Genomic DNA, 24,959 nt, shown 5'->3' on the forward strand with positions numbered 1-24,959 from the left:
ATAATTATTTGACAAAATAAATCGGACACCATCTTTTACAAATTCTTGTGCCCCACTATCGATGTTACTTCTTGCTAAAAATTCAGATACTGATTCCATCCCTCTTTTGTGTTTTATAATTGTATATAGGGACTTTACATCCACAGTCACGAGAAACATCCTACTCCCCCACTGGACCATGGGTCGGAATTTTAGGACATCCCTAAGATTTCTGTTGCCGACCCTGCCACCAGTTGAGTCTTATAGCAGAGAACCCCCCCCCTCATCTCACTTTTCATTGGGTAAATGGCTTGGGTAGAGATAGACACTTACAGTATATCAACTGATACATATTTCCCCACACTTTTTTTTCAATGTAGCTATTAGGAGTTTTTGAAGCGTGTAAACATTGTTTTGAATATTGAAACCCAGTTAGATATTGCAACATAGATAATAATACTTATAGTACTAATAGTAATAATAACTATACATATTTAATGCATACTGTAATTCGTATAAATTTTATTTGTTTTTAAATAACTTAATACATGATTTTCAAGTTTAAAACAAATTCTGAACACGTCGGAAGGAGCCAATTCTGGGGCTGGTGGCTCCCCAGTCTGTGTATCTGCGGTACTCCCCGGGTCTCAGGTAGTATTGACGTCCCCGGTAGTTGGGTTCCTCATAGAACATCCAGTATCCGTCATGCACATGAGAGGATTGGATGTCGTTGTAACGGAACTGCTCATAGACGTGAGGACAGTCTTCTGTGAACTCCATCATCTGACCTTTAAAGTCTTCCTTTTCATACACCCTTAATCTGAAGGGTCCACGGTGCTAAACACATAACAGAAAGCCCATAAATCACAGGTACAAAATATTAGTTATCTATCATTAATGACAAAAGAAAAAACAGATTTATTAGATCTAAATGTAACGTTGTTTTAACCTGGGCCAAAAAATATACTAATATATTCCACTACAAATACATACATCAAATGCAAAGGGTAACTGAGGAAACATTACAGGTATATGTGGAAATGATTCTGAATCCTTACCTGTGGAGTCAGGCGGCAGGATCTGATGGAGTCATTGTACCCCAGCCACTGCTGGAAGTCGGGGTACTCGCCTTTCCTCAGGAAGTACTGATGCCCCCTGTAGTTGGGCTGCTCATACAGGATCCAGTTCCCATTCTCCACTTGGATGGAGTTACAACGATTGAAGTATGTGGACAAATCAGAGGAATCAGAGTTGCACTCGTAGGAGCGGCCCTGGAAGTTCTTGTCCTCGTAAAAGACAATCTGTGGAAATGTCATTGTGCGTTAATGGCAGGTATGAATATAGTTATTAATGTTTGAAAGTAACAGCACCTGCAATACATTCGACAACATAGTGACCGCCATACAATATTACCCAATGCCTGTGATACATTCTACATCATAGTGACCGCCATGCAATATTACCCAACGCCTCTGATACATTCTACATCATAGTGACCGCCATTCAATATTACCCAACACCAGCAATACATTCTACATCATAGTGACCGCCATGCACTATTACCCAACGCCTGCGATACATTCTACATCATAGTGACCGCCATGCAATATTACCCAACGCCTGCGATACATTCTACATCATAGTGACCGCCATGCAATATTACCCAACGCCTGTGTTACATTATACATTACAGTGACTGCCATGCAATATTACCCAACACCTGCGATACATTCTAAATTACAGTGACCGCCATGCAATATTACACAACACCTGCGATACATTCTACATCATAGTGACCGCCATGCAATATTACCCAACACCGGCAATACATTCTACATCATAGTGACCGCCATGCAATATTACCCAACGCCTGCGTTACATTATACATTACAGTGACCTCCATGCAATATTACCCAACACCTGCGTTACATTCTACATTACAGTGACCGACATGCCATATTACCCCAACGCCTGCGATACAGTCTACATCATAGTGACCGCCATGCAATATTACCCAGAGCCTTTGGGGCTTAGTTATGCTGGCCACACATCAGACAAACTTTCTTCCAACCATCCAACTAGTTGGTTGGTTGGACAGAAAATCTGGTACTGTATGGGGGCAAATGCCAATAAGCAATTTGCTCACAAACTCAGGAGAATGGACAAAAACATTCATTGAATTTGTTATAATCAAATAGGTCCAACTACAGTACCGTGTCTGAGTAACAGTTGCTCCTATCCAGTACAAGGTTTGTATTCCATCCAACCAACTAGTTGGATGGTTGGAGAAAAGTTGGTCTGATGTGTGGCCAGAATTAGGCTGCAGTGAGCTAAGTTAGGCTGTCAAAGGGTTTGGGTATGCTATGGGGTAGAGTAAGGCTGTGGGAGATTTTGGTGCTGTGGGGTTATTATGCAGGATGGGTCAGTTAGGCTATGGAGGGTGTTCACTGTTAGGCTGCAGGAGGGTTAGTTGCTGCGGTGGGGCAGGATTTGAATGCAGGATGGGTCAGTTAGGCAATGGGGGCGGGGCACGGCTAGGCTGCAGTAGGGAGTTAGGCTGCAGGAGATTTAGGTGCTGCGGTGGGGTGGGATTTGTATGCAGGATGGGTCAGTTAGGCAATGGGGGCGGGGCACGGCTAGGCTGCAGGAAGGAGTTAGGCTGCATGAGATTTAGGTGCTGCGGTGGGGTGGGATTTGAATGCAGGATGGGTCAGTTAGTGACAGTATGTGAGAGATGTGCAATGCTGTAAATGGTAGGGCCGTTGTAGACGAATAGAAAATCACTTTATTGATTGTCGGCAAATGGTCTGAAATCCATTCATTGAAGTTTAGTTAAATTTTGCGTCCTAAAAAAAAGTTGCTGGTATTGTTAGCGGATATTTTGCTCATCTCTCACAGCGACACTGGCACTCAAAGGGTTAAACTATACTGGAATTGTGTTTTTTTTCCCTTTCAGTTCATTCTGTAACATTAGAGCGGAATTGTTATATTACATTAATCACAATAAACGTATTACTATAGACGATATCACATTGCGGAATCACAGTACCCTGCACAGTCTGCACAGTAACATCCCATCATGCTCCTGTGAATGAGAGGTATCTTACCTTAACCATCTTGCCTGGAGGTCTGGTACACCGGCTGTGAGCTGTGCTAGGGTCAGTGTGCAGAGCCTTTTATACGCTGGGTACTGCTGATGTATGCAACGCTGAGCTTTTTCTGTTAGCTATGGAAAATGTATAAGCCTTTGTCAGTGTATGTGACTACGCTGCAGTTCCTCTATTATTGTAACCATACGCTCACACCGGCTTCCATCTGCTTCCCATATATATAACAGGATAGCTGTGCTGCATGTTAAAAAATGCTTGCTAATAATAATCATATATGTAGTGTAATGCTGCATATTTGTAGTGTAGTGCTGCATATATGTAGTGTAGTGCTGTATATATGTAATGTAGTGCTGTATATATGTAGTGTAATTCTGAAAATATGTAGTGCAACGCTGCATATATGTAATGTAGTGCTGCATATTTCTAGTGTAATGCTGCATATATGTAGTGTAATGCTGCATATTTCTAGTGTAGTGCTGCATATATGTAGTGTAATTCTGCATATTTCTAGTGTAGTGCTGCATATATGTAATGTAGTGCTCTATATATGTAGTGTAATGCTGCATATATGTAATGTAATGCTGCATATTTCTAGTGTAATGCTGCATATATGTAGTGTAATGCTGCATATTTCTAGTGTAGTGCTGCATATATGTAGTGTAATTCTGCATATTTCTAGTGTAGTGCTGCATATATGTAGTGTAATTCTGCATATTTCTAGTGTAGTGCTCTATATATGTAGTGTAATGCTGCATATATGTAGTGTAATGCTGCATATTTCTAGTGTAGTGCTGCATATATGTAGTGTAGTGCTCTATATATGTAGTGTAATGCTGCATATATGTAGTGTAATGCTGCATATTTCTAGTGTAGTGCTGCATATATGTAGTGTAATTCTGCATATTTCTAGTGTAGTGCTGCATATATGTAATGTAGTGCTCTATATATGTAGTGTAATGCTGCATATATGTAATGTAATGCTGCATATTTCTAGTGTAGTGCTGCATATATGTAATGTAATGCTGCATATTTCTAGTTTAGTGCTGCATATATGTAGTGTATATAGACACAATGCTATCCACAAAGCGACCGATAAAATAAAACCTACTGTATGAAACTATTTTTTATTTAACCATTTTCATAACATTCACAGTTTCATTAGAAAAATATCCCATTGCAGAGCACACTGGCCGACTTTCTGGCAGCAGGAAAAAAACATGAAAAAGTCATGTTGATCTTTTTCCATGTCAACATTTTGCTTGTGTTGACCTTTATAGAAACATAGAAACATAGAATTTGACGGCAGATACGAACCACTTGGCCCATCTAGCCTGCCCCTTTTTTTACCCTTCAGGTAATCTCAACCCTTTTTAATCCTTATTTCTCTGTAAGGATATTCATATGCCTATCCCAAGCATGTTTAAATTGTTCTACTGTCTTAGCCTCTACCACCTCTGATGGGAGGCTATTCCACTTATCCACTACTCTTTCTGTAAAGTAATTCTTCCTCACATTTCCACTGAACCTACCTCCCCCTAGTGTCAGTGCATGTCCTCGTGTTCTACTACTTCTTTTCCTTTGAAGAAAATTTCCCTCCTGTACTACAGATGGGTCAGGTCCCATCTTTGCAGGGGATGGCGCTGGCGTCGCCAGCCGCCATCCCCCGCCAGCGCCATGGCGATGGTGAGAAGGGGACGCGCGCGCACGAGCGGCGCGCGCGTCCCCTTCCGACGGCGCTTCCATCCGTTCCCCCGGGTCCCCGCCGGCTTGCCGGCGGTAACCCGGGGTCCCCGCCGCCTGCCCGCACCCCCCCTAACCCCCCCTAACCCTGTCCGTCTCCCTGAGGCGGAGACGGACAGGGTTTCCGTCGCGCTAGCGACGGAGACTGAGACGCGCGTGCGCGTGAGACGCACGCGCGTCTCAGTCTCCTCGCTGGCGAGGCTGCTGGCGGGTCGTCAGCGCGTACGTTCTGGCGACCCGCCAGCAAGGATGTAAAACATAACATACTGTATGTTAAAACTCTTGATATACAGTATGTGAAAGTTTCTATCATGTCCCCCCTTTCCCTTCTCTGCTCTAAACTATACATATTAAGGTATTTTAGTCTTTCCTGGTACGTTTTGTGATGTAGGCCATGCACCATTTTAGTTGCCCTTCTTTGTACAGTCTCTAATGTATTTATATCCTTCTGGAGATATGGCCTCCAGAACTGAACACAGTACTCTAGGTGAGGTCGTACCAATGACCTATACAGTGGCATTATTACTTCTTTCTTTTTACTGCTGATACCTCTCCCTATGCAACCAAGCATCTGACTTGCCTTCTTCATTGCTTTGTTACATTGCCTACCTGCTTTTAGGTCACTTGAAATATTGACTCCTAGATCCCTCTCTTCATCAGTAGTTTCCTTTATAGTACAATTTATACTATATTGAGCTTTTGGGTTTTTGAGTCCCAAATGCATAATCTTGCATACAATGGTATATGCAACCCCCATGTCGACCTTTTGACTGTCGACCTAGACCATATCGACCTAATCCTTGTGTTGACCTAATGACCTGTCGACCTAAAGCCATGTCGACCTAGACCCATGTCGACCTAGACCATGTCGACCTAATGGTGTCAACCCAATGCTTGTCGACCAACTTCTTGTAGACCAAATGATCCCAACCCACCTCAAGATACCTCATTCAAAGTTATAAATATTCCAAAATACGAAATAATCCATTATCCAAAATTCTTCTGGAGTCAAGCATTTTGGATAAGGGATACTCAACCTGTACTTTGTATTTTTAACATCACATGTATCATGTGCTTCTTATATGTGTTTAATTAAGCCACCAGAATGTTCCAGTAGTCTCTTGGATATCTTCAACTAGCCAAGGTACCCGGCGCTGCTCGGGTTTGGTTGTGCCATCAGCATTACTTGAACTTTAACCTTCTCTTGTTTTAAGCTTGACAGCTCTTCAAACAGACACACACTGAGGAAGCCACCTGTGCGACACTATTGTCGTGGAGTTACACCCATTGTGTACGGCAGTTCCCGCAGCCACACACCTGGGCAGACTATGAATGCAGATCACCAGTCAGGAGAATCAGGCACCCCTCTGTCTCCCACGCTGCTTCCTGCACTCTCCCTTTCAGGCACACTGACACCGCAGCAAGTGTAGGGAGACGCGGAATCGTGCCCTATGCCTCCTACTTAATTTACACAGCACTACCAGTGGCATCATTTCCGCAGCCCCGGCGGTGGTGGGGAGGAGCACACGCCACAAGGGCGCAGGTTTACAGTGTTCTGATGTATCCCAAGGGCAGCGGGCATGGTGGAAGGGGGATCGCTCTCTGGCTGTCTGTGTGAGAACGCAGTGACAGGCTCCCCCTTCCACCATGCCCTGGTGGTGAATGTACTCAGCTGTGTATGGCGGACGCGTGGATGGCAGTTAGCAGGACAGTGCTGAGACCGTTTTTCTGCCTGCCTCGCCGCTCCTGACCACAGTGATCAGATAGGCTGTCTGATCACTGTGGCCAGGAACAGCGCAGCTGGTGGAAAGAGGGGGCAGGAGCTGGCAGGACGTGGTAAAAGCAGGGGGGGGGGGGAGAAAAGGGGAGATGAGAGAGCACCAAGTACCAGTGCTCACCTCCGCCAGCTATTATCCCCCGCCATGTCAGCGTCCAGCTTCCCCTAAACCCCGTGCGGCGCTGCCGCCTACTCCACTCGATCTCCGGTGCCTACTGGCATTTTGGGGGGTTTAGGGGCACTGCTACTGGATTCAGTATTAAATCCCGGCGGTCGGGATCCCGGCGTTCAGAATCCCGACGCTGGAATCCCGACAAGGGGGGGACGTGGATCGCCCCCCCCGCCCTTGCGGGCTCGCTGCGCTCGCCACGCAGCGGGCCTGGTGCCTCGCTACGCTCGGCACACAAATTTATTCTCCCTCTGGGGGTGTTGTGGACACCCCTGGAGGGAGAAAGTGTCGGGATTTCGGCGGTCGGGATTTCGGCGGTCGGGATTTCGGCGGTCGGGATTTAGGCGGTTGGGATTCCAGCATCGGGATTCTGAACGCCGGGATCCCGACCGCCAGGATTTACACTGCATCCCCTGCTACTACCTGGTTGCTGCTCACAGTCCACCAATGCACAACCAGTGTATGTGGAGAGGCAGCAGCACAATAGGGACCATTCAGAGGGGTCTGTCTCTACTTCTATCACCCAATCTCTTTCCCTCTCATCCAGGAGACACTGAAGGGAAATACCTTTCTCAGGCACTCGCTATTCATGGTCTCCTCCCAGTGACTGGGAAAGCAGATATTCAGCTAGTTTATATCTCTGTAGTACACGTTCACCCACCCTAACGTTTTCTGGCCTTGGTTGTTTTAATAGAGAGGGTGACCTCTCGGACAAATACCAGACACCATATCTTGTCACTAAAGGTATATAAAGTGGGAAGTAGCAAACTAGCAGAGACCTGGACCCTTATTCTGGTTGGTGCGGTAATGTCCGCGTGCGGTCGGTCCACCGATGTTTTGTGTCTGCGCATGTGCAGAGGCCTCTCTGAGCATGTGCGAACGGGACGCACGTCCCAAATCAGCATCAAATGTGTACACTACAAACAGGGGGTGGAGAGGGGCGTGAAGGGCTGTTTGGGCTCATTACCATATGTTTACACCCCGCGTTTCATGGGCGTTCCCATGAAAACGCTGGGCGTACGTATGGTAATGCAGCCGTGACGCACGTGTAGGGGGCGGACATATGACATTGCCGGATGTCAGCTGCCCGCCCAGATCCCTGCTTTTGCACGGAGAAATGCTCGTGTGGTCTGAGGTTGCGGGAGCTGCCTGGCCACTCGGTCCTGCATTCGATGGTCTGCGACCATCGAATGATGGGGGTGGTTCCCTGAGATGGAGGAGGTGTATTCATGAGAAATACACGTGCGGTCCGTTCGGCCAGCTTCTTACCGCATTCGGACGGAGTGAGCGATCCGTACGAAAGGCGGGGTTTAGGACACACGGTCCTGGCCGCATATTCGGCTCCGTCCGCACCGACCAGAATAAGGCCCCTAATTTCCTTCTCTATTTCAATATTTCTACATATTCAATTCCAAATGGGAGACGGTCTCAGTACATCCTGACAAATCTAAAAAAGTTGAGCATCAATGTCTAAATACCGGTAAAAGATACAGAAATTATCTGCAATATTATTGGATGAATCTGATTGCCAATTATTGATGCTTAATTACCGTCAATTATTCTCGCCGGCTACCTGCTCTTCTGGACATATGAAACATACGTTGTCCAGGATATGAATATATGAATTCTCATGCACTAAGGTCCTTATTCAGATCTGATCGCAGTACAAATTTGTTCTAAAAAATGGGCAAAACCATGTGCACTGCAGGTGGGGCACAGACATGTATGTAATATGTAGTGTGTTGTCTAGCTGCGTGAACTTTCTAGATAATTGCGCACTTTTCTGCTCTATTTCTCTCCACTTCCAGCTGATTAAGGCCCTTATTCTGGTTCACTCGCAGTGGCAAATTCCTTCTAAAATGGACAAAACCATGTGCACTGCAGGGGGGGGGGGGGCAGATGTAACATGTGCAGAGTGAGTTAAATTAGGGTGGGTGTGTTGAAACTGAAATCTAAATTGCAGTGTAAAAATAATATAACAAGTATTTACCCTGCACAGAAACAAAATAACTGCACATGTTACACCTGCCCCACCTGCAGTGCAGCATGGTTTTGCTTATTTTGAGGAAAAAAATTGTACTGCGATCAGATCTGAATAAGGGCCAATGTTTGATTCAGATTTGTCACCAACTGATATCTATATAAATACTTCTTTAAGTTGCTAACTAATTGAGTTGGTGAAAATCACGAATTATGAACTCATATGGAAATTTTTGGTTAATTACCGCTGTTCAAACAAAAGTGATATCAGCTACTGTATCCAAAACACAGAAGGTATGTGTCTGTGATATATATGTTTTCGATCCTTCCTGAGACCCCAGCTTCTCACATTGGCCCTTATTCTGATTCGCGCGGTACGGCCCGCGTGCGGCCGTACCGCCGATGTTTTCCGTCTGCACATGCGCAGAGGTCAATCTGCGCATGTGCAGGCGAATTCGCCGCACATAACGTTACTACGCCGCAAAGGGGGCGTATAGGGGAGTGAGGGGCTTCATGCCCTCATTTCCCTATGTATACGCCCCGCGTTTCATGGGCGTTCCCATGCAAACGCGGGGCGTACGCATGCTAATGAGGGCATGACGCAACTCATGGGGGCGGAAAGCTGACGTCGCCGGATGTCAGCTTTCAGCCCCCATACAAGCTACCACACGGACGATTGTCCGTGTGGTCTCAGCTTGCGGGAGCTGCCGCGGCGTGCGGACCTGCCTTCGATGGTCGACGACCATCGAATGCAGGGGGCAGCTCCCACCATGGTGGAGGCGTAGCCTCCACCATTTTTATGCGGATCGCCAGCCGTCCGTGTACGGACGGCCGTGGCGATCCGTAGGGTGGGCGGGGATTCGTCTGGTGCGGTCGGAGCCGCATATGCGGCTCGACCGCACCAACCAGAATAAGGGCCATTGTATTAATCAATTGAGTTGCTTATATATCTAGCATTACACAGGCATTAGCTATACGCTGTATTTTGCAGATTATGGGCCAGATTCTCTAAGCTTCAAAAGTGATAAAATAGAGAGTGATAAACAGCCAGCCAATCAGCTCCTGCCTGACATTTTTCAAACACAGCCTATGACATGGCAGGCAGGAGCTGATTGGCTGGCTGTTTATCACTCTCTATTTTATCACTTTTGAAGCTTAGAGAATCTGGCCCCATGACTTTGTCCGCAAACTTAACTGATACATAAGCAGTGGCGGCCCGTACCTTATCTGGGGAGGGGGGCTGCCTCTGACCTCGATGCAGCCACCCCCCCCCCTGTCGCTGCTGCCACCGCCGGTCCCTGCAGACAGAGTTCCCGGCCCCTGTGCTCTGGTGAAAGGTGCCGGGACTGGCGTATGCACAGTACAAACCTCTGTACAGCGTATGCGGCCAGCTTCTTTGGGCTGCTTCGGCAACAGCCCATAGAAGGGGAATCATGGTCCCGGCGCCTGTACTATACAAATGAAAAGGTCGGAGGACGCGTACCGCCACCCCTCGCGGGCTCGCTGCGCTCGCCACGCTTCGGGTTCACGTTCATACTAAGGGTGGTGTGGGGGTGCATTTAACATTGTAAGCACCCATTAGGGTGCTTAAAAACACCCATTAAGGTGCTTATACAATTTAAAATCGTATAGGGGGCTTAAATCGCATCACTGTGCATCGGGTGTATGGTATGCGATGCGATGAAAAATCGTGCTCTGCTATGCGATGGGCGCCGTGATAATACACAAATACCTATTTAGTATTAAGTATTTGGTGACTACAAATACGCCGCGATAATAGACAAGTACCTACAGTATTTAGTATTAAGTATTTGGTGACTACATCACTGAAGTGTATTTTTAACCTTTCATGTCAGTTTGTCTTTGTGCGTGCCCTCTTTGTAGATATTGTATGTGTGTCCTTTTAATAAATATTTTTAGCATAAACAATTAAAAGCTAAGTATTAATTTAACTCACTAGGGACTTGTCCTTGTACCTGACACAAATCAGCCATTCTTTTGTGCCCAATAGTGTAAAGCCCTCCACACTTCACCTGATATCTATTTCTCTATCAAACTTTTTTTCAACACAAGAGCGCCCCAGCAGAAAAGAGGGTGCTTTCTCCTTCCTTGCTATAAACTACCATATATACTTGAGTATAAGCCTACTTTTTCAGAACATTTTTTTAGGTACTCTTTACCTAGCACGGCGCCCATCGTGGTCATCGCGGGCATTGAATGCACTAAAAAATCGGGTGCAACGCGACCGACGCGATGCCCGCGATTTCCCATAGGGAACAATGTTAAATTTCTCAATTGACCCGAATTTACTGTTCAATGCCTCAATTGACACGATTTTTCCATAGGAAACAATGTTAAATGGCCCACAGAGGCCAAATACCCACCCTGAAGTGTGAAATGGCCCCCACAATTGTTAACGCCACCCCACGATCAACGTGAACCCGAAGCGTGGCGAGCGCAGCGAGCCCGCGAGGGGCGGCGGTACGCGTCCTACTACATTTTCATACCCCCACTATCCACGTCGGCGTGGAGTTGAGAATAGAATAGTGTGGTGAGCGCAGCGAGCCACTGAGCCCGAAGCGTGGCGAGCGCAGCGAGCCCTGCGTGGGGACGCGGATACCTGTGAAGCCCGCGAAGGGATGCGTTTACCTGTGAAGGTATCCGCGTCCCCTCGCGGGGCTCGCTGCGCTCACCACGCTTCGGACACTATTCTATTCTCAACTCCACGCCGTCGTGGATAGTGGGGGTATGAAAAGGTCGTAGGACGCGTACCGCCGCCCCTCGCGGGCTCGCTGCGCTCGCCACGCTTCGGGTTGACGTTGATCGTGGGGTGGCGTTACCAATTGTGGGGGCCATTTCACACTTCAGGGTGGCTATTTGGCCTCTGTGGGCCATTTAACATTGTTTCCTATGGAAAAATCGTGTCAATTGAGGCAATGAACAGTAAAATCGGGTCAATTGAGAAATTTAACATTGTTCCCTATGGAAAATCGCAGGCATCGCGTCGGTCGCGTCGCACCCGATTTTTAGTGCATTCAATGGACGCGATGCCCGTGATTTTTTTACCTGCGATCCCCACGATCAAAATCGTGGGCGCCGTGCTAGGTAAAGAGTACCTTTTTTTTATGCTGAAAAATCCCCCCTCAGCTTATACTCGAGTGAGGGTCCCACTTGAGTCAATAAGTTTTCCCAGTTTTTTGTTGTATAATTAGGTGCCTCGGCTTATATTTGGGTCGACTTATACTCGAGTATATACAGTAATTCTTACTCTCATGGGTGCACCTCCACCATAATTATTGAGTGTGAAAAGTATCTCAATGTAGTTATCATGTTTGTGGATTACATACATGAACTCTTATACCCTCCATGATATTAATCTGTGCACTGATTTCCCCGATCCCCCTTTTCCTTTACCAAGATAACTCTTCAAATAGACCCAGGAGGAGGCTACCTGATGTCATCCGAAGTGCTCATCCAAATCCATCCAGCAGAAGACCCAGAACATGCTCACAATGCCCATGGTTTGCCCGGCATACACCTCTCTGTGCTCGGCTCCCAGATCTGACCAATTTTTTTTCTTAAACCCCATTTCCTCCTCTACCCCTTTATGGTAGGGATGCAACTTTGCCATATCTTGCTTCTCTGACCCGCTTTGTGTAGTGGCCAGACCCCTTTTTTGGCCCACCGGGCCCCCACAGGTTCGGAATTGGCGTCTTACTGACCATGAGCCTAATCTAGACCCAATCAAGCCACCTCATGTTGGTTTCATCCAAATCGGTCCAACAGTGTCCGAATTCATATTTGATTCATGGTGTGCCCAGCATACACCTCTCTGTGGTCGGCTGCTGGATATCACCACATTTTTTTCCTTAAACCCCATGTACTCTACCCCCTGTGTGTTATGCAACTTTGCCATATCTTGCGTCCCTGATGCACTTTGTGTAGTGGCAGGACCCATTTTTGGGCCCCTAAGACCCTCATGGGGTCGGGATTGGGGGTCTTAGTTGCCATGAACCTAATCTGGACCCAATCAAGCCACCTCATGTTGGTTTCATCCAAATTGGACCAACAATGTCCTAAAGCATGCAGGACAAACAAACTACTAACAGATGACAAATATGTAAGATATGTTGTATATTAGCACAATATTAGTCATTATGATACTTTCTGCATTGTTTATTATAATGAAGATTTTCTCTATAGTGTATATTATGATAATGAAGCTCTCTGTATTGTACAGTTTATTATGATAATGAAGAATAGTGATCTCTTTTTTTCTGATTTGCATAATATTTATCAAAATGCTCTCTGCATTGCATGTCATTCAGATGCTCTCTGTATTGTATACGGCCATTTAAATGAACTTTTGTATCATTAAAAGATCACTAAAATACAGTAAGGCTGGCTTAGGAGCACAGTATGTGAAGCATGCTGATATGCAAGCCCCGCTTGGCGCTCACTTTATTCAGTGCCGATCCCTGGGAGAACCATCCAGTACATATATTACATAAATGTTCACCTGTATTAATCTGCCCCAATCCTCCTGCACAACATGGTCAATGCTGCAGCCCAGGGACTGCAGATGCCACTGGTTAGGATTGCAGTAGAGTTATTAGTGATTAGCAATGTGCTTTCTTAGTAATGGCTAGATTTGAGAATGTTCCCTGGAACGACAGCAACTAGATCAGGGCTGGTCAACAACGGCCCTCCAGATGTTGATGAACTACACATCCCAGCACGCCTTGCATCAGTTTCAGCATGGCCACATAGCAAAACTAATGCAAAGCATCCTGGGATGTGTAGTTCATTAACATCTGGAGGGTCGGTGTTGCCCAGCCCTGAACTAGATTATTGGGCATATACGCAATAATATGGGAAAGAGAAAGTAACAAGGACCTATATTACACATTTTAGATTTGGACAAATCAATACACCAGGCATCCTACTTGTCAGCCAGAGGCAGATTATCCACTAGGCAACCCAGGCACCAGTTTACAGCCAAGAGGCCGCATAAAGATGTATTGTCAATCCAAAACATTCCCAGAGGAGAATTGAGTGACTATCACGTGATGTCATGGACCCGCACACACTCTTACAATCTCTTTGATGTTCTTTCATAGAATAAAAATAGTTTGGACCCGCAGAATGGTCTCATCCTCTGTATGTGGGCAGTCAGGTTACTATAAATGTGACCCTACTTCCAAAAGACCTAGAGCCTTATTCAGATTCGTACACACTGTCGATGTTTATGCAGATGAGAATTTATCGGTTGATTGTGCACGTGCCAAGTACTCTATTAATGCTGCCTGCCATCAACAGCTAAAATATAGTGCTATGGATTGTTTGAGTGAGGAGATCCCCAAACTGGTATCTTGTCTAAGACCCCATTAGGTCTAAATCCACCTCCCCAATGAGCAGTGCAGTGAGCTCTAACACAAGAGTATACATAGAATTATATGAACGCAAGAAAAGAGAAATACGTAGGTGTAACATTGCAGATGGTGTAGAACGTGAGATCAAGAATTAAATGCAGACAGTAACAAGTATCTAGTCCAAACTAAACTCTCTAAACTATAGACTCTGCATCTAGGCACCATGAGGTTCTGCAACCCACTTGCAGGGGTACCTCAGGTTGGTGGTTCAGGACCAAATCAAATTATTTATGGTCAAAGTGATAGGCAAAACCAGCGTTAGTGGCTACCAATCATAAAACATGTGGACAATCAGAAGCACATCTGTGCACCACCACATAACTGAGCCTAAGGGTGGCAGGTAGGCACAATTTCTGTGATTAAATATATATATATTTATTTGGGTGCCTCGGAAAAATTATAATACTCTAAGGTGTCGTGATTCAAGATAGTAAGGCAGCCACTTATATAATCCCATTGAAAATTATCATCTATATTCTAATAGAGAAGATTACAATATGTGATATAGATAAAACAGAGAATGCAATCTTTCATGATATTTTAATGAATAAAGTTTATTTGCTCAATGCAATATTAGTTACAGTGCTAGTTTCTATTTTTCAGAGAAAGTGGTGGACACGTCTGAAGGAGCCAATTCTGGGATTAGTGGCTCCCCAGTCGGTGTATCTCCGGAACTCCCCTGATCTCAGGTAGTACTGACGTCCCCGGTAGTTGGGCTCCTCATAGAACATCCAGTATCCGTCTTGTACATTGGCAGAGTGGATGTCTTGGTAGCGGAACCTCTCATAGACATTGGGACAGTCTTCGGTGAACTCCATCATCTGACCTCGGAAGTCTTCTTTCTCATAGATCCTGATTCTGAATGAACCTTGGTGCTTTAAACAAATGTTAACAAAATTAGATGCAATGACCTCAGTGTCTCATACATTTACTTTATGTTGTTGAGTTCAGTTTGTACAACTGGTGGTAAAAAATTCAATCTTCAGAAAAAATAAACAAGATCACAGATTTCTCAGTGGCAAGCACAGACTAAATGTTTTAATGATAGGAATCGCAATTTTTTTTTTACTGATTTAATTCAATTAACTCACTTGCATCAATGCAATGAAATCAATTTTTAATGCAATGAAGTCAATGCAAGTGAAATCATTCAAATGATTTAAGGACTTCAAATGTCAAATAGTTCCCGATGATATAGTATTTATTTTCCATGACCCAGAGTTGTTATGCAGATTTAATCGTGTGAATATATATATATATATATATATATATATATATATATTGTGCAACAGTAGGTACAGATTTTTACAATTTGTAAAATGACTTTATTAAAACATAAATGGTGTAGTCGATGTCAGACACAATTGACAACATTGATGGTACATTTATGGTACATGAATTTCAGGTGAGTCGAGACCCAACGCGTTTCGTCGCTGCACGACATCCTCAGGGGTGATAGACTCGAGTTTTCTGAGATTTGGAAGATGTGTGTAGAGTTTTTAAAAAAACTTTTTTTTTGACGTTATGATGACGTCCTTAGATGACGGAAAGTGAGATCCTACAGAAAGGCTGGATTCGCTGTCCGGGATTATAATAAATACAGGAGGTGTACCACTGGATCGTTCCACGTGTCTGAAGGCAGTCAGACACGTGGAACGATCCAGTGGTACACCTCCGGTATTTATTATAATCCCGGACAGCGAATCCAGCCTTTCTGTAGGATCTCACTTTCCGTCATCTAAGGACGTCATCATAACGTCAAAAAAAAAAGTTTTTTTAAAAACTCTACACACATCTTCCAAAGCTCAGAAAACTCGAGTCTATCACCCCTGAGGAAGTCGTGCAGCGACGAAACGCGTTGGGTCTCGATTTACCTAAAATTCATGTACCATAAATGTACCATCAATGTTGTCAATTGTGTCTGACATCGACTACACCATTTATGTTTTAATAAAGTAATTTTACAAATTGTAAAAATCTGTACCTACTGTTGCACAATACACTAAGGTGGATGTTCCTTAATAGCGCTCTCTATATCTATTTCTCGTGCACATATCCATCGTTACTGTCCTCCACTAACAGGGAGGTCCTATAGAGTAGCTGCTGACAATAGCGCAAACGAAGGTCTTTCTTTCCCATATATATATATATATATATATATATATATATATATATATATATATATATTTGCAATTAAATGAATAATTAATTTGTTAACAGTTTAATTATGTTCAATATGAAAAGCTTGCAATTTTTTTTACTATTATTTTTTACTATTATTATAAAAAATAAATTTGTCAATATTCAGTATAGTCAACACATTTTAAACAAAATGAATGTAATACTTAATAAATATCTTACGCAACCTTTATTTACATTATAAACAAGAATAATACAAATAAATAATGATAACAATAGTAATATTAATAATAATAATAATAATAATAATAAAATAAAACTGGTTACATCTAAAGCCTCATTTTAAGTTTTTAGGCAGTTCCAAAAATGTGTACAAAAGTAATTTTAACTAGCCTGTTTAATATATTTTCACAAGCAATCTCTAATTTCAGCTGGCTGAAAATACTGTAGCATTGAAATGAATTGAAAAATTAAAACGAATTTAAAAATTCTGAGATTTTCATCAATATATAGTTAAATCATCTTTTTAAAATGTACAAAAACTGCACGTGTCTATTTTACGTATTAAACAATTGGATTCAATAATATCTATTATTTATGATCATTTCTATAAATTCTATTTAATTTTAAGAAGTTTGAAAAAAAATTGACCATAAGTAGATCACCCCTTTAATTTGGTAACTATAACTGTTGAACTTTTGAATCTTTTAAGATATGTTTCAAGCAATTTGAGCCTTGCATTTGTACTAAACAGCACTACATATTAAATGAATATCTATATAATATATTATACTGTAGGCAGATTTTATTATTATTACTTTTTATTATATACTGTATAATAGTTATTCAAGCCAATGAATATCCTCATGATTACTTACATTTCAGATTTTTTTAGTTTGACTCACTTATCATATACAAAATCCTTTTTACCATTGGGAGTATGAGTACTGAACATTTAAGATTTCTATGTAATACTGTTTTTTATTAATATTACTAAAAAGCATGAAGCAAAAAACTAAAATAGCCCATGACATCAAATCAAGCAATTAACTTTGAAAGATCTAGAAGGTGTTGGAAATGTCTGGCTTGTGTCTATGGTTTACTGCACTTTGATCCTTAATAACACCCAATAATTCCAAGATGTAAAACTTTATACTTTAATAGAGAAACCAAACAGCAAAATATCTAACATTAATTTGGTTTGCTTTAAACAATATTTCAGGATTGTCAGCCAGAAATTGATGCACCCTTGTAAACAAGTCTTCCATGTGTGCGTAGTTACCTGTGGGCTCAGACGACAGGACTTAATGGAGTCATTGTACCCCAGCCACTGCTGGAAGTCGGGGTACTCCCCTCTATGCAGGAAGTACTGGTGCCCCCTGAAGTTGGAATGCTCATACAGGATCCAGTTTCCACTCTCCACCCGGATGGAGTTACAGCGCCTGAAGTATGAGGACAAATCCGGGCACTCAGAGTTACACTCATAGGAGCGGCCCTGGAAGTTCCTGTCCTCGTAGAAGATGATCTATGGGAAGATTATCATTAGAGAACTTTACGGAATCTTTTCCTTAGGTTTATCACTTTTCAGGTTATATATACATATATAATAATAACGAGTAAGCCTGCTCAAAGCCAATGCTTCGGAAGCTAGTCTGCTACCTTGTGATTGCCTCTGTGTTTGTGTATGCGTGAAAGAGAAAAAGAGATGTAGTTTCACTCGCTGCCAACAGATGGCAGTGTTTCGGAGACACACAATCAGACACTATACAGTATAAAGACGATTCAAACTAAAACTAGTTATTTATATAGAGCAAAAATATTCAACAGCACTTTACAGATACATTTTCTCAACTGTCACCTGTCCTTGCGCCAGTGGAGCTTGCAATCTAAAAACATAATTTATTTGGGGATCTAATTAATCTACCTGCAAATTTTTGGATTGTGGGAGAAAAGCAGAGCACCCAGAGGAAACCCACGCAACCGCGGGGAGAATATACAAACTCTGCACAGTTAGGGTCGTAGTGGGAATCTAACCCATGACCTCAGTGCTGTGAGGACCGCAAAGTAACTATTTGATTAGTATTTTATGCAATAGGTTAAATTAGAATCCAAAGAGCATACATCTTTTATTTAACTTTTAATTTAGCATCAGCTATGCAAAACGGGAATACAAATATTTCATGCAGGAAAATTAATTAAATGAGTTAAATATTTAAAGGTCATTGTAATGGTTAGCATTACTGCCTCACAGTGCTGAGGTTATGGGTTCGATTCCCACCTTGGCCCTAACTGTGCAGAGTTTGTATATTATCCCAGTGCTTGCGTAATTTCCTCCGGGTACTCCGGTTTCCTTCCACAATCCAAAAATATACTGGTAGGTTAATTGGCTTTGAACAAAAATGAACCCTAGAATGTTTGTGTGTGTGTGTACATGTGGTAGGGAATATAGATTGTAAGCTCCACTGGGGAAGGGACTGATGTGAATGTTCAAATATTCTATATAATATGTACAGTGATGCGGAATGTGTGTGCGCTATTTAAAAAGAAAGAAAGAAAGAAAGAAACAACAGTTACCTTCCCCATGTTATCCTGTATCTTTCCTCTCTCAGTCCACAATGTGTACCTTGGTGAGATAACAGGGGGGAATGGTCTTTATATACATCCTCTGCAGCATACATTGAGAGAAGTGCTGACCTTTCCACCCAGTAAGCAGAACGCACAACCACCCATTATAATGGTAAAGTCACGTTGCTCTGTACTTCTATGCACCTATTGTTGTGTATCGCTGCTTGCACCTGGATTTCAGAGCCATAACTAAACAGCTATGTGGAACGCTGGACAAAACCTTTTTTATTTGATCTTCTAAACTATTTTAGCATTTTTGAAATCCGTTTATTTAAAACTAAACATGAACTAAACTGAAAAATAAACCTTCATATTTTTTACAATAAAATGAAATGTGACATTTTAAATATTTCTCCGTTTGGGATGTTTGTCCCCAAGAGGCATGTGACCACTTCACAAAATCTAATACTGGGTATGGGTCATCGGGTTGACCCAATTTAGGTCGACTGGCCGTAGGTCGCCACCAGAAATAGGTCGACGTGGCTAAGGTGAAGGCAAGGTTGACGGTCTAAAGGTTGACGTGATTTTTTCAAATTTTTTGTTCCAAATGTCGACATGGACACTGTGAAAGTGTACCGTGGCCTCTCGCATGTCTCACTGCACTCACCATGCTTTGGGCTTTGAGATGTGTGGTGCTACTAGTATTTCGTGAGCTACCTTTCGTTATCTTATGACGTCTGTACATTTTTAGGTACTCTTTACCTATCACGGCGCCCATCGCGGGCATCGCGGGTACATTTATGTCTGGCCGCGACGCGACCGACGCGATGCCCGCGATTTCCCATCGAAACCCATGTTAAACATGGAAATCGCGTCGGTCGCGGCTGGCCATAAATGTACCCGCGATGCCCGCGACGCGATGCACCCGATTTCCCATAGCAATCAATGTTAAATGGCCCGACCGACACGATTTTACTGTTAAATGCCTCAATGGACCCGATGTGGCCATAGGAAACAATGTTAAATGGGCCACAGAGGCCAAATAGGCAACCTTGACTGGGAAATGGCCCCCCCAATTGTTACCGCCACCCCACGATCAACGTGAACCCGAAGCGTGGCGAGGCGGTACGCGTCCTCCGACCTTTTCATACCCCCACTATCCACGTCGGCGTGGAGTTGAGAATAGAATAGTGTGGCGAGCGCAGCGAGCCACCGAGCCCGAAGCGTGGCGAGCGCAGCGAGCCCCGCGAGGGGACGCGGATACCTTCACAGCTATACGCGTCCCCTCGCGGGCTTCACAGGTGTCCATGGCAACGCGGACACCTGTGAAGCCCGCGAAGGGACGCGTTTACCTGTGAAGGTATCCGCGTCCCCTCGCGGGGCTCGCTGTGCTCGCCACGCTTCGGGCTCGGTGGCTCGCTGCGCTCGCCACACTATTCTATTCTCAACTCCACGCCGACGTGGATAGTGGGGGTATGAAAAGGTCGGAGGACGCGTACCGCCGCCCCTCGCGGGCTCGCTACGCTCGCCACGCTTCGGGTTGACGTTGATCGTGGGGTGGCGTAAACAATTGGGGGGGCCATTTCAGAGTTCAGGGTAAGTATTTGGGCTCTAAGGCCCATTTAACATTGTTTCCTATGGTAAAATCGGGTCCATTCAGCCATTTAACATGAAAATCGTGTCCATCGGGCCTTTTAACATTGATTCCTATGGCAAATCGTGGGCATCGCGTCGCGGCCATCGTGTGCACATTTATGGCCGGCCGCGACGCGACCGACGCGATGTCCATGTTTAACATGGTTTTCAATGGGAAATCGTGGAGGTCGCGTCGCGTCCGGGCATCTTTAGCCCGCATACGACGCGACCGACGCGATTTTTTACCTCACGATGCCCACGATCAAGATCGTGGGCGCCGTGCTAGGTAAAGAGTACCCATTTTTATGTATAAGTCCTTTAAAGTTAACATATTGGGGGAAATTTACTAAGATGTGTATTCTACTTCACATGTGATGTTGCTTTGGGCAACCAATCAGATCCTTTCTACTATCTTCTAGAGGGTGCTAAATAAATAAGCAGTAGATTCTGATTGGTTGCCCATAGCAACATCACATGTGAAGTAGAATACACATCTTAGTAAATTTCCCCCATTATGTATTTTGTTCCTGTTTTTGCTCATTTATTACTTTTTTTTACTTGTGTTATTTTTTTTATTTTCTTAGAATTATTGCACCAAAGATGCATTCCAAGAAAAAAAATGATTACATTCAGTAAGTAATGGATTAATAGATAATAGACATTTTGTAAAGTGTGATTTGCATTTTGGATTTCAAAAAATACTATGGGGGTTATTCAATCCAGGATCCCGACAGTCATAATCCCGGGCTGCGCTCGTCTGATTCGTCAGTAACTTGACAGTTGGAATTTAATGTTCAGATGGAAAGTCCGTGGATCAGCTAAAATGGCTGTGGATTGCCGAAAAATGGCCGCGGATTGCTGAAAATGCCCGTCAATTCGACAATCTGCAGCCGTTCCCGACAAAACAGATCAGACTTTAAAAAAATTGGGATCTGACTGCCGTCAATGCCGCAGGTAACGGCAGCATTGAATAGGTGAAGTGTTGATATTTCCGCCAGCGTAAATAGGGGCACAGAATGAAAACCGCCCAAATCTTCTTTCTTAAGGAACTGACGCCATCACATCGCTGATTGATAAATGATACTTTATTTATATAACCGTCATTACATCACTTTTATTGATTGAGGCCCCCACGAATTGGTTGTCCAGGCCCCCCACAGACCACAATCCGGCCTTGACCTCAAAGCAAACATTTGTAAACCTCCCTCCAGATATAGAGCCTGATTAAGACCCAATCAGTCGGGGATGACTTCAACCCCATTCCTGACATGCTGGGCCTGGCGACTCAGTATGGGATGTATCATTCTGGGTAGGGCAGCTGGGTTTGTGAATGGAAGTGGAATGTCTGGATGTAGTGCAATGGGAGGGGGGGGGGTCTTGGCATGGTGCCAGAGTTGCATCCTATTATGAACCATGTGCAGTATAAGGGGCGGGTTCTTGCAGACTGGTCATTTGTACCCAGCATCGGGTGGATGTCGGTGCAGAGACGCAGCACGAGGTGTACACATGTGAATATGACCACACTCCATCAGCAGGATATCCGTATATCGGTATACCAAATGTGCCATTACATTCTCCTACGTGAGATTCCGAATCAGGCCCATTGTCCTCAAAGATCAGTGCTGCCGATTTGATAAATAATATTTAGGAGCAATAACAATACCTATTCCCAGGGCATAAAGTGGTCATGCCAACTAATTACCCCCCCCCCCCAATTAGGCAAAGACAGGGCCCGTGGTAGGGTTTTTGGCATCCCCCTGCAAACTACAATGCTTCTCTGTGAGAATAACTGTGCGGGGCCAATGTGGAGGTTGCAATGTTCCCCCTGCCATTAGGAGTGGTGGAACTCACCCTGTTCCCCCTCACTTTATCCCCTGCCTATTCCTATTTTCATGCTATATATCCTTATCCTATATATCCTTCTTTCCTGCTGCGGTGTGCGACTACAATGTAAACTGTTAAGGCCCCCATACACTAGGGCGACTTGTCCTTAGGACAAGTCGCCCCCGACTTCCCCCTGAGCTTCCCCGGCTGCTCCCCGGGGGAGCTTGATTAGATTGGCACTTGATGTGCCATTTTTTACATGTGATAAATCGTCTCGATTTATCACATGTAAAAAACCCGGGGAGCAGGGGGGGGGGGGGCTAAGAGGTGAGAGCTGGTGGGAGCAGGGGGGCTGGGGACGCTGCGGGGGACACATCTGTGTCCCCCGCTGCTGGGGACGCTGCGGGGGACAGCGTCTGTGCGGCGAGAAGGTAGAGGGAGCAGGGGGGGCTGGAGACGCTGCGGGGGACACGTCTGTGTCCCCCGCTGCTGGGGACAGCGTCTGTGCGGCGAGAAGGTAGAGGGAGCAGGGGGGACTGGAGACGCTGCGGGGGACACGTCTGTGTCCCCCGCTGCTGGGGACAGCGTCTGTGCGGCGAGAAGGTAGAGGGAGCAGGGGGGGCTGGAGACGCTGCGGGGGACACAGGCTGCATAGAGCCGGGCAGGGGGAGCCGGCCGGGAGCTGTCAGTAATGAATAAAAAAAAAAGCCCATACAATGAATGGGCAGCCTGTGATTGGCTGCTGAGCGCTCTCTCAGCCAATTGCTGACTGGCTGAGAGAGCGCTCAGCCAATCACAGGCCGCCCATTCATTGTATGGGCTTTTTTTTTTATTCATTACTGACAGCTCCCGGCCGGCTCCCCCTGCCCGGCTCTATGCAGCCTGTGTCCCCCGCAGCGTCTCCAGCCCCCCCTGCTCCCTCTACCTTCTCGCCGCACAGACGCTGTCCCCAGCAGCGGGGGACACAGACGTGTCCCCCGCAGCGTCCCCAGCCCCCCCTGCTCCCTCCACCGCCCCACTAGGTCCCAAGTCGGGTGGTCGGACGTGCAGCAGGTCCGACCACCCGACGCAGATCCGATGCGCACGGGACCGCGCATCGGATCTGAGGGGACATCAAAACTAGCCGATTTTGGTCCGATTTCGGCCAGATCCGACTGATCTGGCTGAAATCTGACCAAAATCGGCTAGTGTATGGGGGCCTTTAGAGCACTGTCGTCTTTCTTTCTGTTGGTATCTCCCCTGGGACCAGGTGTGTAATTTCGTTGTGCTGGCAACTGTACTTGTTGTTTTTTACAATGACAATAAATTATCTTATCTCTTATCTTATCTCTTATCTTACAGCTCAGGGGATACCTTATATACAACAATGAAAGGCCTTGTGATACGTTCACACGGGAGACCGTTTTTTCGTGACTGCGCTTGTGCATGTATACTGGTGCGAAATATACTGGTACGATATATACTGGTGCGATATATACTGGTACGATATATACTGGACGATATATACTGGTGCGATATATACTGGTACGATATATACTGGTGCGATATATACTGGTACGATATATACTGGTGCGATATATACTGGTGCGATATATACTGGTGCGATATATACTGGTACGATATATACTGGTGCGATATATACTGGTGCGATATATACTGGTGCGATATATACTGGTGCGATATATACTGGTGCGATATATACTGGTGCGATATATACTGGTACGATATATACTGGTACGATATATACTGGTGCGATATATACTGGTACGATATATACTGGTGTGATATATACTGGTGCGATATATACTGGTACGATATATACTGGTACGATATATACTGGTACAATATATACTGGTGCGATATATACTGGTGCAGAAGCCTCCCATTCCCCTTTCCCTTGTCATACTAAACCTCAGGCTGATAACAGGATCCTTTCAGCCCATCAGTCACAGAATATTCTAGGCCTTATGTGTCATATAACAGTTTCCATCCCATTACACCACCAGCAGCTGCCGGAGCCATTGAATCACAGCAAAAGGGATGTTACAAAGTTCCAACAAAGCCTGGAAAGTACTTGCATGATAATTCTGGAACGTATGGAATGGGTATGGATCATAGGGTCGACAAGAGGAAGGTCAACAGTCATTAGGTCGACCACTAAAGGTCCACATGCATGAAGGTCGACATGACTAAAGGTCAACATGGGGTTAGGTCAACGGGGTCATTAGGTCAATACAAGCATTATGTTGACATGGGGAAGGTTGGTAGTCAAAAGATCGACATGGGTTTTTCCCTTATATTGTCCAGAATATCTGCATAGTCGACATGGACACCGTAGCATTGCACCGCGTCCAATCACATGGCTCGCTGTGCTCACGATGCTTCGGGCACGGTGCCTCGCTGCGCTCGGCACACTATTTTGTTCTCTCACTGTGCCTTAGTGGATGGTAGGGCATGAAATACCGCCTGTCGGCGCATGTCGGCTAAAAAAAAAGTGAAAAACACCATTTCAACATTTTGACTGTTGACCTTCCCCATGTTAACCTAATGCATGTGTTGATCTAATGACCCTGTCAAACTAACCCCATGTCGACCTTCAGTCATGTCAC

The 24,959-nt window shown here is 44.8% G+C and overlaps 2 protein-coding genes across 3 annotated transcripts; both read right to left on the bottom strand.

The window, feature by feature from the left end:
- Nucleotides 1-498: 498 nt before the first annotated feature.
- Nucleotides 499-3,199, bottom strand: LOC146019587 (gamma-crystallin-3-like). 2 transcript variants are annotated; one of them, XM_083152081.1, is made up of 3 exons: nucleotides 3,087-3,199; nucleotides 1,038-1,280; nucleotides 499-816 (listed from the first exon to the last, which is right to left on the bottom strand). In XM_083152081.1, exons 1-3 carry the CDS (start codon nucleotides 3,093-3,095, stop codon nucleotides 541-543), a joined length of 528 nt encoding a protein of 175 aa, XP_083008207.1. In that variant the 5' UTR covers nucleotides 3,096-3,199; the 3' UTR covers nucleotides 499-540. The 2 variants fall into 2 exon arrangements, with proteins under 2 accessions (XP_083008207.1, XP_083008206.1); XM_083152080.1 differs by lacking the exon at nucleotides 3,087-3,199 and having other exon boundaries at nucleotides 1,038-1,295.
- Nucleotides 3,200-14,786: 11,587 nt separating this feature from the next.
- Nucleotides 14,787-18,909, bottom strand: LOC146019588 (gamma-crystallin-3-like). The gene is made up of 3 exons (XM_083152082.1): nucleotides 18,901-18,909; nucleotides 17,609-17,851; nucleotides 14,787-15,062 (listed from the first exon to the last, which is right to left on the bottom strand). Exons 1-3 carry the CDS (start codon nucleotides 18,907-18,909, stop codon nucleotides 14,787-14,789), a joined length of 528 nt encoding a protein of 175 aa, XP_083008208.1.
- Nucleotides 18,910-24,959: the final 6,050 nt, after the last annotated feature.

Source organism: Crinia signifera, chromosome 7 (genome assembly GCF_055691185.1).
Source record: "Crinia signifera chromosome 7, ASM5569118v1, whole genome shotgun sequence".
Classification (NCBI taxonomy): Eukaryota; Metazoa; Chordata; class Amphibia; order Anura; family Myobatrachidae; genus Crinia; species Crinia signifera.

Coding starts and splice junctions, on each gene's coding strand:
- LOC146019587 (XM_083152080.1), bottom strand. CDS start 1,295: ATGACATTTCCACAGATTGTCTTTTACGAGGACAAGAACTTCCAGGGC. Junction 817..1,037: donor CCTGCCGCCTGACTCCACAG/GTAAGGATTCAG, acceptor TTATGTGTTTAG/CACCGTGGACCCTTCAGATT.
- LOC146019588 (XM_083152082.1), bottom strand. Junction 15,063..17,608: donor CCTGTCGTCTGAGCCCACAG/GTAACTACGCAC, acceptor ATTTGTTTAAAG/CACCAAGGTTCATTCAGAAT.